General features: G+C 41.0%; 1 protein-coding gene across 2 annotated transcripts; it reads left to right on the plus strand.

The window, feature by feature from the left end:
- Positions 1–4756: 4756 nt before the first annotated feature.
- On the plus strand, positions 4757–13817 carry LOC106874920 (biogenesis of lysosome-related organelles complex 1 subunit 1). Of its 2 annotated transcripts, XM_089343167.1 has the most exons (6): positions 4757–5042; positions 8670–8742; positions 9242–9374; positions 11221–11308; positions 12772–12886; positions 13495–13817. In XM_089343167.1, exons 1-5 carry the CDS (start codon positions 4982–4984, stop codon positions 12831–12833), a joined length of 417 nt encoding a protein of 138 aa, XP_089199293.1. In that variant the 5' UTR covers positions 4757–4981; the 3' UTR covers positions 12834–12886; positions 13495–13817. The 2 variants fall into 2 exon arrangements, with proteins under 2 accessions (XP_089199293.1, XP_089199294.1); XM_089343168.1 differs by lacking the exon at positions 12772–12886 and having other exon boundaries at positions 4771–5042.
- The last annotated feature ends 203 nt before the right edge of the window (positions 13818–14020 follow it).

The raw sequence follows: 14020 nt of genomic DNA on the forward strand, positions 1-14020 counted from the left end.
GAATTGGGATGTCTCAAGAACTTTGAACTGGAAGTGAAGTTCAAATCGGACGCAACACCAGTCTTTCACAAGGCACGTCCGGTCCCATTTGCTCTTCGTGATGACCTGGCCAAAGGTTACGAAGAAGGCATCGCCAAGGGAATCTGGAAGCCAGTCCAGTTCAACGAATACGGAACGCCAGTGGTACCGATTCGTAAAGCACACACTTCAAGCAACCTGAAGCCCAAACTACGGATTTGTGGTGACTACTCTGTGGGAATTAATGACCAACTTGCTGATCACCGTCATCCAATGCCACTCCCTGCTGAACTGATGCAGAAACTCGGAGGTGGATTCGGATATACAAAGATAGACCTTGCTGATGCCTATAATCAGATCAAACTGGCTCCAGAAAGTCAACGCAGACTCGCACTCAGCACTCACCGTGGAGTACTCCTGCAACAACGACTCCCTTTCGGAATCAAGTCAGCACCTGGTTACTTTCAGGAGATCATGGAAAACCTGACCCATGATCTACCTGGAGTGGCCGTCTTCCAGGATGACATGCTCGTCAGTGGGAAAGATGCAAACAGTCACTTAAACAACCTAAAGTGTCTGCTCACACGTCTAAGCGACAATGGACTCAGATGTCGCCGTGAAAAGTGCCAGTTTGCACTACCCAGTGTAGAATACCTTGGACACATTTTGTCGACTGAAGGGATCACTAAGGGATCCAAAGTCGAAGCAGTCTTAAAGATGCCACGTCCAACGAACGAATCAAGCTTGAAATCTTTCCTAGGTTCAGTTCAGTTTTATGGAAAGTTTATCCCAAACCTAGCCAGTATAGCAGAGCCACTCTATTGCCTTACAAAAAAGTCAACTATTTGGAAGTGGAGAGATGAGGAACAGTCAGCTTTTGATCACTTGAAAAATGTACTTTCATCAAGTCAAGTTCTGATACACTTCGATCCAAACAAAACTTTGGGACTGGCTTGTGACGCATCAAACGTTGGTATTGGAGCAGTCCTGTTTCACCGCTATCCTGATGGAAGCGAGCGCCCAATAGCCAATATGTCCAAGACTCTCACTTCTGCACAGCGTAACTACAGTCAAATTCAAAAGGAAGCCCTAGCTATCATATTTGGCTTGCAGAAGTTTTACCAGTATTTGTACGGTCGTAAATTCGTACTCGTGACTGACCACAAGCCACTGACATCACTATTCAGTCCGAGGAAAGGGACGCCACTTCTCGCTGCTAACAGACTAGCACGATGGGCCCTGTGGCTGAACCAGTTTGACTACACCATTGAATATCGGAAATCAGCAGATCATGGCAATGCTGATGCCCTCAGTCGCTTGCCATTCGGTGATGACAACGACTTTGACAGAAAGGAAAATGGTGAAGACATAGACATGGTGTGTGCCATCAAAGCTCTTAGTATTCAAGTCCAACCTGTGGATGCTAACGTCCTCCGTCAAGAGTCAGGGAAAGATCCAGTGATATCTACAGTGATGCGCTACGTCCGTGAAGGCTGGCCACCAAAGAACATGGAGATCAATGACGAAGTCAACAAGTTCCGTAAGTTATCAAACTCACTTAGTATCTGTCATGGATGCCTTATACATGGATCTAGAGTTGTGATTCCACATAGCTTGCAGCCAAAGATCCTCAATCTTCTGCATCTTGGACATTTTGGCATGGAACGCATGAAACAACTAGCAAGAACTGCTGTTTATTGGCCTGGTATCGATGCTGCTATAGAGATAGCCAGTCGACGATGTGATTCATGTAACGAACATCAAAGGCAGCCATCTAAGCCTCCAGTTCACCCATGGATGTTACCAGAAAAGCCGTGGAGCCGCTTACATCTGGACCATGCAATAAATTTTATGGGTAGAGATTGGCTGGTGATCACAGATGCTTATTCCAAGTACCCATGCATTCATCCTACTTCCTCCACGTCCTCCAAAGCCACTTTGAATCTGCTTGAGGAAGACTTTGCGCACTTTGGATTTCCTCACACACTGGTCACCGATAATGCACCAACTTTTACGTCTGAGGAGTTCCAGAGCTGGTGCAAAGAACGCGGGATCACACACCTGACAGGGGCACCTTACCACCCAGCTACCAACGGAGCAGCGGAACGTTTGGTGCAAACCTTCAAACAAGCTCTGAGGAAGTCTTCTCTTCCGCCGACACGAGCACTTCAAGAATTCTTGATGCAGTACCGGAGAACACCAACATCCTGTGGATTCTCTCCAAGTGAACTTTTGAATAACCGGCAGATACGAACAAGGATTGATTCTCTGCTGCCATCGCCAACACACATTGCTCAAGGCAAACAGTCTAAGGAAGCACATAAGTCTCAGGTGACTCCAAGCTCGGCTGATGTCGCTAAAGTTACCAGGCAGTACAAGGCCGGAGATCCTGTGTATGCACTATACTATGGACCTCGCCGAGACAAAGATCCCCGATGGGTACCAGCAATCATTAAGAAGTCATTGGGTACTCGCTGCTTTAACGTGAAGGTCATACCTCATGGCCCGATGTGGAGACGACACTGGGAACAGCTGCGACCGCGGTACACAACTGAGGAAGACAATGAACCTGGTGATGCAGAAAACACTGTATTTGAATTTGCAACAGATCACCCGATGGAGATCTCGGAAACTGTGCCACTAACACAAAGACAAACCAGACCCAAGACCATGTTACCCGTTCCAGAGTATGGACCAGACAACCCAAGACGGTCCAAGAGAACCCTTAAAACCCAAGAGAGACTTTGCTGTTGATACTTCTTGTGTAGCATCAATTTCAGTGTGGAGGTGTTATATGGACTGTTAGATATGTAATTCGTCTGACGTTCCGTGTGTCATGTGGTTCGTCTGAGTTCATTGTTTCATTGTTGTTGTCTTGTGGGACTGTCGTGGTAAAATGTCATTGATATATATATGGCGGACATGACTTTTGTTTATTCATAACGAACATTGGGTGAGTGCGTTCTTTGTATGTAATTGAACAATAAATGTAATAATTAAATTGTATAACTCGTTGTGTTATCTCTGCGAGTCACCCGAGGGAAACATAACAGCCACGATAAAGCCTTCGCTCTCTGCCTTTAGCCCTGAGATCCGTAGCCACTGTTAGCTATGCTTCTGGTCTACATCAGCTTGTTTGCTACGGGCCACATATTTGCCATGCAGAGGTGTTTGTTCCCACCTATCAGCCAAATTGTTCAAACGCTTTTTGCTCTGTCGTTGTTTTGACCTTCTTTGCTACAACAGTTGACGCACTTACATCATACTGTTCAACCTGGGCATTATGCATAAACTCACTAGCAAATATTTTGCTCTCCTTGATGACAGATTGAAGCTTCTTGCGTTTCTCCGAAGTTTCCAGCGAGTTAGATGCTTCAAGCTTCCCGTCGTTAAAGGTTTCAAGATATTTTGACTGTCCAGTTGTGGTGGTTTTGCAAGAGATTTCAAACTGGATCAAACCTCGACCTCCTTGGGCTCCGGGAAGGGAAAGACGATCTGCCTTTCGGTAGTGCATCCTATTGCAAGTCAGAGGCTTACGGATTTTCCTATTATTATCATCGATATTATTAATGGTATCGGTAAAGTTTATTTGCCAACATAAGGGGGCTGTTCTATCCAGAACTATGTTACTGCTTTTTAACCCCAGGAAATCGTCTTTTCCAGCTAGTTTTCATAAGGTCTGTGGGTACGAATTTTGTATACCAATATTGTTTGAAAAGAAAGAGTCGAGATTAAATGCAAGAGTATACATAATTGAGTTTTTAAATGACTGAGTTCAAATTCCGCCGAGGTCGACTTTGCCTTTCATCCTTTCGGGGTCGATAAATTAAGTACCAGTTACGCACTGGGGTCGATGTAATCGACTTAATCCCTTTGTCTGTCCTCGTTTGTTCCCTCTATGTTTAGCCCCTTGCGGGCAATAAAGAAATAAGAAACGTTAGCACGCCGAGCGAAATGCCTAGCGGTATTTCGTCTGCCGTTACGTTCTGAGTTCAAATTCCGCCGAGGTCGACTTTGCCTTTCATCCTCTCGCGATTGATAAATAAAGTACCAGTTGCGTACTGGGATCGATCTAATCGACTGGCCCCCTCCCCAAAATTTCGGGCCTTGTGCCTAGAGTAAAAAATATAGTAGACATAGAGAGAGAGAGAGAGAGAGAGAGAGAGAGAGAGAGAGAGAGAGAGAGAGAGAGAGAGAAAGGGAGAGAGAGAGAAAGGGAGAGAGAGAAAGGGAGAGAGAGAGAGAGAAAGGGAGAGAGAGAGAAAGGGAGAGAGAGAGAAAGGGAGAGAGAGAGAAAGGGAGAGAGAGAAAGGGAGAGAGAGAGAGAGAGAGAATGAGTACCAGGTTTAAAAATATGCGTATAATATTTCGATATTAGCAGACGGCGTCATTCAACCATACAAATTTTCCTTGTGACATAGATAAAGAGGTTAGGCTGAGAAAAGAACGTGAATGACGTTGTTGTTAATACCAAAATATTATCAAAGATAAACAGTGGAGTCGATTCTTCGAATAAAATTACATAAACGTATCTGTATATCAATTGCTGCGTTACTCCGCTTGATAATGATTGAAACAAGTAGAAGATAATTAAAAAAATAATATTCATTCAAGATTAAAAATAAATTATACTTAAATACTTTTACAAAATAATAATTATTATTATTATAATAATAATAATCATATTTTTGTTTCCTGAGAAATTTAGAAATTATTCTTTAGCAACGTCGAAATCGACACTGAAAATGCGGTCCTGTAATAAGTTAGCTTCCGGTTTTATCAGATGTAAACATTGATTATATATTTAATTCACATATAGCAGTTGTGCTTGAATATATACGTGTGTGTGTGTCTTGTGGTGTGTATATTATAGAGTGTTGAGATAATTGATTGTATGTTGTATATTTTAGGGAATAACGGAGAGAAGATTTCATTTAAATAACGTAAATTTAAACGAGTGAAAATGTTGTCCAGTCTTGTTAAACAGCATTTGACGCAACAACAAGCCAGGAAGGAACTGCAAGGTGAGTATAATAGACACATATATACATATGTACACACGTATATATATATATATATATATATATATATATATATATATATATGTATGTATGTATATGTACACACACGCTCTTTTTTATATATATTGGCATTCTTTCTATATTTATATATATGTACATATACGTTCTTTACGCACACACACATATATATATAGGCATAATTAGTGATGTGTACCCCACCGATCTTGTCTCATAATTTCCAGAAAAATTTTAAAATAATTATATTTTTAACGAAACTTTCAACAAATAACCTCTTAGATTCAGTGTATGTAGAGATTTGTTGCCAAAAAATTTTCCGACGAGTTGGGGAGAAGGGTTTCAGAAAATTCACACGACCCGAATTTTTTTCCCCCCTCATAACTTTCAGGAAAATGAGTTAGTTTTTAATGAAATGTTATACAAATAATTTTCAAACGGTATAGATTACGGTTACAGAGAAAATTTTTTGCAAGGGGGCGGGGCGAGCAGTTTATGAAAATGGAGTTTCGGATCAGACGGCCCACAAAAGTTGGAATTTTTCCATTTTGACAGGGATTTTTTCCAATTTTTTTTTTCACCACAGTTTTCGGAATGATGGGAGACATCTTTTCAAAAAAAAAAAGAAAAAATTGAAATCCTGTAGTTATGACTATATTTATAGATATTGTATTATGTGTATGTATGTATGTATATACTGCTAAGTTACGGGGACATAAACACACCACCATCGGTTGTCAAGCATTGTTTCGGGGACAAACATAGACGCACACAATATATATATATATATATATATACACATACACACATATATATATATATATATATACATATATATATATATATATATATATATATATATACATATACATATATATATATATACATATATACGACGTGCTTCTTTCTGTTTCCGTCTACCAAATCCACTCACAAGGTTTTGGTAGGCCCAGTGCTATAGTAGAGGACAGTTGCCCAAGGTGCCACGCAGTGAGACTGAACCCGAAATCATGTAGTTGGTAAGCAAGCTATTTACCACACGCCCAATAAATTAAATAGATTCAATTGACAATCCAATTATTCATTTATATTATAATATAACATTATATAGTATGAATATAATATGTTATATTATATTCCTGGTATATTTATATTATATTCATAGTATATGAGTTTGGTGGTGAGTTGACAGTGTTTTTCTACTGTTGCTGCTTCGTGTAGAAATACACTATTTTGAGCGTGGCCGTTGCCAGTACCGCCTGACTGGCCTTCATGCGGGTGGCACATAAAAGCACCCACTACACTCTTGGAGTGGTTGGCATTAGGAAGGGCATCCAGCTGTAGAAACTCTGCCAAATCAGATTGGAGCCTGGTGTAGCCATCTGGTTCACCAGTCCTCAGTCAAATCGTCCAACCCATGCTAGCATGGAAAGCGGACGTTAAACGATGATGATGAATGGTTTAAACTTTGGAACCATTTAGTTTCTACTCATACGTACTCTTGTCATACACATATGTGTACACGTGGCACACGTACACATCATAACAGATGAGTAGAAAATAAATGGTTCCAAAGGTTAGACCATTGTTCATCTTTATTGTCACAGTGGTAATTGTGACCCCACCAGCCTAGATTCCTACATGAAACAGCAACACCCAATGTTTAACTGGTATTTATTTTATCGACCCTGAAAGGATGAAAGGCTAAGTCAATCTTAGTTGGAATTTGAAAGCAGAACGTTAGAGACAGGTAAAAATACCTCTAAGTGTTTTACTTGGCATGCTAGTAGTTCTGCCAGCTCACCATTACTATAAGCACAAGGCCTGAAAGTTTGGTAGAGGGGTTAAGTCGATAACACCAACCCCAGTACTCGCCTGGTACTTAATTTAATGACCCCCAAAAGGATAAAAAGCAAAGTTGACCTCAGCAGGATTTGAACTCAGAATGTAAAGATGGACAAAATGCCTCTAAGCATTTTTCCTGCCGTGCTAACACTTCTGCCACCTCATCACCTTCATTGCCTTGGTAATAATAATAACAATATTATTAATACTCAAAAAATAATATAAATCAATTGCTATTTCTAATCTATCGTCATCACTTAAATGTTGTTCTTCACTCAGTCATGTGTGTATAAATATATACATCATCGTTGTCGTTGTTATCATTTAACATCCATTTTCCATGCTGGCATGGGTTGGGTAGTTTTGACAGGAGCTGACCGGCTGAAGGGCTGTTCAGGCTCCATGTTTCTTTTAATATGCTTTCTACAGCTGGATACCCTTCCTAACACCAACCACTTTACTGAGTATACTGGGTGCTTTTAAGCAGCACTGGTACGGGTACTTTTTATTTAGCACCAGGACTTATGATCCTGCAAGATTAGGGACGCTCAGCTGGAGAGGGTTGCAAGGGACGAGCCTGTATGCCAAGAGCAACCAAGCTTTTCCTTAGCCTGACGTGTCCTTCCAAGCACAGCAAACCACCAAGTGTTTCAGTCCCCTGTTATCCCCTCTGTGAGTCCCAACATCTGTAGATCTTTTCCATGTCTTCCTGGATTTACCCCTTCCACATGTTCCCTCTAGAATTAGAGATCAGCACCTCTTGATGCAAATGTCCTCATTCATACGCATTACCTGGCCATACCAGTACGGCTTTCTCTCTTGCACATTACAACTGATGCTACGTATACCCAGATTTTCTCTCAAATCACTTACACTCTGTCATATATGCACACTGACATAACCCATCCATTGAAGCATACTGGCTTCATTTCTCTCAAGTCTTTACATCTTTCAGGTTGACCGTTGACTGATCACTATTCAATTTTTTTTCTCCGTGTTTCCGTATTCTTTCTGTTGAAGAGCGTAGCTCGAAACGTCAAAGACTTTCCGTATTCCCGAGCGTCATACTAATATATCCTTTTGTTATTTACACCACCTGTCCTCGTCTGTTGTTATTATTTGTATATTCTCCCATATATATATATATATATATATATATATATATATATATAGACACCATTTTGAGCATGGCCGTTGCCAGTACCACCTGACTGGCCTTCGTGCCGGTGGCACGTAAAAGCACCCACTACACTCTCGGAGTGGTTGGCATTAGGAAGGGCATCCAGCTGTAGAAACTCTGCCAAATCAGATTGGAGCCTGGTGTAGCCATCTGGTTCACCAGTCCTGAGTCAAATCGTCCAACCCATGCTAGCATGGAAAGCAGACGTTAAATGATGGCGACGATGATGATATATACATATATATATATATATATATATATATATATATATATATATATATATATATATATATATATATATATATATATATATATATATATATTGAAGTCACTGCTTACAGTAACACCGAGGCATCAAGGTAAGCCATGTCGGTTATTTGCTGTGTTCAAATTTGACAGCCACACAATACAGTGATCTCCCTTGCACTGACAAAACCATACAGGCACCAGAATGATTTGAGGTCAGAATTAGCAAACCTGTCCAACCCTACGTTTCTTATATTGTAATAATAATAACAATAAAAAGAAGTAAAACAAAATATTTTTTAATTATGAGATTTAATTTCTTTTTCTTTTTTTTTTATCCACAGAAAAAAGGAAAGCAGACGCAATGGCCTCAGCAACTGCCCTCACCCATGCCCTGGTTGACCATCTGAATTCAGGGTGAAAACCATTTTATTTTCATTTCTTTATTTATTTGTTTTAAATCTAAACTGTTTTAGGGTCTTCTCGCCAGACTGACGTCATCGAAACGGCAATAATTCCTTGAAAGCCACCTTGTGAGTAGATTTTGTGGGCAGAAACTGAAAGAATCGTTAGCATGCCGGGCGAAATGCTTAACGGTATTTTGTCTGCCGTTACGTTCTGAGTTCAAATTCCGCCAAGCTCGACTTTGCCTTTCATCCTTTCGGGGTCAATAAATTAAGTACCAGTTACGCACTGGGGTCGATATAATCGACTTAATCCCCGAAAGGGTGAAAATGGAAAGCAAAGTAGACTTTGGTGAAATTTGAACTCAGAATGTAAGGACAGACAAAATGCCACTAAGCATTTTTTCCAGTGAGAGTAACAACAATAATAATAATAATAATAAAATGTAAAGAATGTATTTGTTTCTGACTACAATGTGATCTTTTTTTTATTTTTCCATTTAAATGTAAAGGGTCGCCCAGTCCTATGTGAACCAGAAGAAACTCGACACAGAGACAAAGATCCTCCAGGCCAACGCTGCCCATTTCGCCAAGATGACCATGCAGTGGCTAAAGTTAGTGGAAGACTTCAACACAGCATTGAAGGTAACCATTTCCAAGCTAAGAATCTCTTTTGAAGGGGTTGCGGGGGAGAGTCTCTTCCCTGCAAAAAAAATATTCAGAAATGGAGAATTGGTAAAGTGCCTCATGGTATTCGTTTCTCTTCTTGACACTCTGAGTTCAAGTGGTTGCTGAGGTTAACTTTACTTTTCATCCTTCCTAGGCCCACATCTCACTACCATGTAGAATTGCTGTCTCTATGCATGCATCTTACAATCTTCCTTTCACTCAGAGAGAGAAACCTTCCTTCTCATCAAAGGCCACGTTAACCCATTACCTACCAGTGATCTCATACGAGATCACTTAAAAAATTACAAATTTCCTAATTATCTGTCAATATTTACACATGGCAGTGAAACATGGGCTGTGACTGCTGAGGACATGCGTAAGCTCGCAAGGAATGAAGCCAGTATGCTCCGCTGGATGTGTAATGTAAATGTGCATACCCGTCAGAGTGTAAGTATCTTGAGAGAAAAGCTGAACATAAGAAGTATCAGTAGTGATGTGCAAGAGAGACGATTGCGCTGGTTTGGACATGTGGTGAGAATGAATGAGGATAGCTGCGTGAAAAAGTGCCACTCCCTAACAGTTGAGGGAACCCGTGGAAGAGGTAGGCCCAGGAAGACCTGGGCTGAGGTGGTGAGGCAAGACCTTCGAACATTAGGCCTCACCGAGGCGATGACTACTGACCGAGACCTTTGGAAATGTGCTGTATGTGAGAAGACCCAGCAAGCCAAGTGAGATCGTTGCCAGGGCCTCTGGACTGGCTCTTGTGTGGGTGGCACATAAGATGTACCATCCTGAGCGTGACCGTTGCCAGTACTGCCTGACTGGCCTTGTAGGGTTTTCGAGCAAGATCGTTGCCAGTGCCCCTGGACTGGCTCTTGTGCGGGTGGCACATAAAAGACACCATTTCGAGCGTGGCCGTTTTCGTGCGGGTGACACGTAAAAGCACCCACTACACTCTCTGAGTGGTTGGCGTTAGGAAGGACATCCAGCTGTAGAAACTCTGCCAAATTAGATTGGAGCCTGGTGTAGCCATCCGGTTGCCCCAGTCCTCAGTCAAATCGTCCAACCCATGCTAGCATGGAAAGCAGACGTTAAACGATGATGATGATGATGATCTAACTTTTTTGCTATATCTACTAGGTATATTTCTCTGATATCTAAATGAGGTTTGCTAATTTTTCACCCAATATCTCGCTTATTTCTATTTGAAATGTTATTTTGATCATTCCAGTGTGTTTCTAAGGCTGTTTTATGCTAGAAATCCAAGTTTCATAAAACAAATTCCAGTTAATAGAATTATGGGAGGTAATGGGGACATTTCTAAATCCCTGCCCGTTTGAAGGATCCTTGGGCTTCCACACAAAGACACACACACACACACACACACTCACACACTCACACACACACACACACTCACTCACACTCACTCACACACACTCACACACTCACACTCACTCAAACACTCACACACACTCACACTCACACACACACTCACACTCACACACACACACTCACACTCACACACAAACAACACTCACACACACTCACACTCACACACACTCACACACACACACACTCACACTCACACACACTCACACACACACACACACTCACACACACTCACACACACTCACACTCACACGCACTCACACACTCACACTCACTCACACACACACTCACACTCACACACACTCACACTCACTCACACTCACACACACACACACACTCACACACACACGCTCCTCGTCACTCTCATCATCACCGTCGTTATTACCTAAATGAAAACTCTCTAATCTCGTTTCATTCTTTGTTTCTATTCCAGGAAATTGGTGATGTCGAGAATTGGGCTCGTAACATTGAGGCCGACATGCGGACAATATCCAGTGCTTTAGAATATGCTTACCGTAAAAGTAGGTGGTGCTTCAGTATTATCATAGTCCTTCATTAACTGGATGTCCCCTTCATCATCATCATCATCATCATCATCATCATCATCATCATTATCGTCATCATTTTGATTCTCTTCATACCAATCTGTCTAAGATCATCTCTTGTTCTATCTTACAAAACATCCTTTTTTCCAAGTAATTTATATCTAAATTATAACCTTCTCGTCATAGATTTTTTTTTTTTTTGTTTATGTAAAAGCCTTTAATATCGAGTTCCAAGTACCAACTTAACTCTTTACTCTACTCTTTTACTCTTTTACTTGTTTCAGTCATTTGACTGCGGCCATGCTGGAGCACCGCCTTTTAGTCGAGCAAATCGACCCCAGGACTTATTCTTTGAAGCCTAGTACTTATTCTATCAGTCTCTTTTGCCGACCTGCTAAGTTACGGGGACGTAAACACACCAGCATCGGTTGTCAAGCGATGTTGGGGGGACAAACACAGACACATAAACACACACATACACATATATATATATATATACATATATATGACAAGCTTCTTTCAGTTTCCGTCTATCAAATCCACTCACAAGGCTTTGTCCGGCCCGAGGCTATAGTAGAAGACACTTGCCCAAGGTGCCATGCAGTGGGACTGAACCCGGGACCATGTGGTTGGTAAGCAAGCTACTTACCACACAGTCATTCCTACACCTAACCTGTTAATTTTATTAACGAATAAGCTTAAAAAATGTTAAGGAAAACCATTTTGGAAATAGCTCTGCCAGATTACCTTCAAATTGTACTTTACTCATCACATTGGATAATGTAGCATGTGCATGCTGTGCTCAGCTGATGAGGTGGTCATGATTGGAACACCTTTGATCATGTTTGTGTTAATGCCATTAATTAATGACCTTATATATTTAATTAACCAATTGATTTTACACACTCACTCCTCATCCTCTTGCTGTTTCTCTCTCTCTCCCTCTCTCTCTCTCTCTCTCTCTCTCTCTCTTTGTTATTCAGTCTATCAGTCACACATACACACACTCACACAAGTGCACATACACACACACACATTCACATTCTCACACATATATACAAACACACTTGTGCACATACCTATGCACACACATACTACCACATACACATACAATATCCACCTTGGTCTCCATCTCCACCTCTCACACATATACACTCCCACTCTCTTTTTTTCTCTCTCTCTCTCTCTCTCTCTCTCTCTCTCTCACAGACACACTCTTCCTCCACCTGTCCCTCTCACATAATATCCTTTCTCCTTCCTCTCACTCTTTTACACATGCACCCCTTTAAATCTCTCACACACATTCCTCTCCTTCAACCTCCCACACAAATGCTTTCTCATACTCTCTCTCTCTCTCTCTCTCTCTCTCTCTGTTTTATTCCTATTCGACTCCTTTATGACTCCTCTCTCTTTCTCTCTCTCTCTTTCCTCCTGTATAGGGAATGCAGCCATGATGGAGACTCCCCAAGACTCCCTTCCTGACTCTAAATTAATCCATTAACCAGTAACATTTCCTGTCAGCTTCCATGTTTCACCCACCACATGTGGCATTTTGTAAGATATGCCTTCTTATCACCCTTCCTCTCTTCTGTCTGTCTGTTTGTCTCTCTTTCTGTATTACTATATATACATGTATGTGTGGATCACATCCCTACTTCTCAACATAGTCACCATTTCTCTCAATAGCAATGTCTCACCTTCGAATGAGAGCATGTATCCCTGCCCCGTAAAATTCTATTGACTGTTCTTTGAGCCACTTCTTCACTACTGTTTTCACTTCCTCGTCACTGGAATAATTTAGCGCCTTCTGACTACCATCACTTCGGCCCCATGAAAGATGGTTTGAGAGGCAAACATTATTCCAGTGATGAGGAAGTGAAAACTGTAGTGAAGAAATGGCTCAAAGAACAGTCAACAGGATTTTACGGGGCAGGGATACATGCTCTCATCCGAAGGTGGAACATTGCTATTGAGAGAAACGGTGACTATGTTAAGAAGTAGGGATTTGATCCACAGAGGACCAGCTTCAGTTTGATGTATGATACATGTTCCTGTGTTGGTAATTATACCTGTCCTAAACAAAATGGATTCTCTTTTTGACTCACCCTCGTATATTCATTAATTATTGTTTATTGATATTAATTATTGGTCTCTTTGCACAGCTGAAGAAAATGAAGACACGTGACAAGAATGATGACCATCACATCACCTGACACCATGTGCCACCCACAGAGATGTTATTTGGCTCCACTCCATTGAAGCACTAAAAAAAAAAAAGCAGTGATCACATCCAATGGTGATGGTTTGATACAGACAGTTTCTTGTGATTGGAAGCAAAATATCTTTTTGTTCATAAAATAAAGGCCTTTATTGTTATTTCCCTCCTTTTTCTTTTAATCTACGTAAAACCCCCTGTTTTTGTATTACATTCTTGTACTGTCTCTAGTGACTTGGGCCCTGGTGGCCAATAAAAGAAATTATTGTTGTTGTTTTCAGCATTATTATTATTATTATTGCCAAATCAGATTGGAGCCTGGTGTAGCCATCTGGTTTCACCAGTCCTCAGTCAAAACGTCCAACCCATGCTAGCATGGAAAGCGGACGTTAAACGATGATGATGATGATTATTATTATTATTATTATTATTATTATTATTAGTAAGGTGTTCTGAGTTCAAATTTTGCCAAG

This window comes from Octopus bimaculoides, chromosome 27, assembly GCF_046866305.1.
Source record: "Octopus bimaculoides isolate indiv1 chromosome 27, ASM4686630v1, whole genome shotgun sequence".
Taxonomy (NCBI): domain Eukaryota; kingdom Metazoa; phylum Mollusca; class Cephalopoda; order Octopoda; family Octopodidae; genus Octopus; species Octopus bimaculoides.

What these genes read in the sequence shown, in the direction of transcription:
- LOC106874920 (XM_089343167.1), top strand. Translation starts at nt 4,982, where the DNA reads ATGTTGTCCAGTCTTGTTAAACAGCATTTGACGCAACAACAAGCCAGG. An exon ending in AGCCAGGAAGGAACTGCAAG is followed by an intron (nt 5,043 to 8,669) that starts GTGAGTATAATA and finishes TTTTATCCACAG; the next exon opens with AAAAAAGGAAAGCAGACGCA. An exon ending in AGAATATGCTTACCGTAAAA is followed by an intron (nt 11,309 to 12,771) that starts GTAGGTGGTGCT and finishes CCTCCTGTATAG; the next exon opens with GGAATGCAGCCATGATGGAG.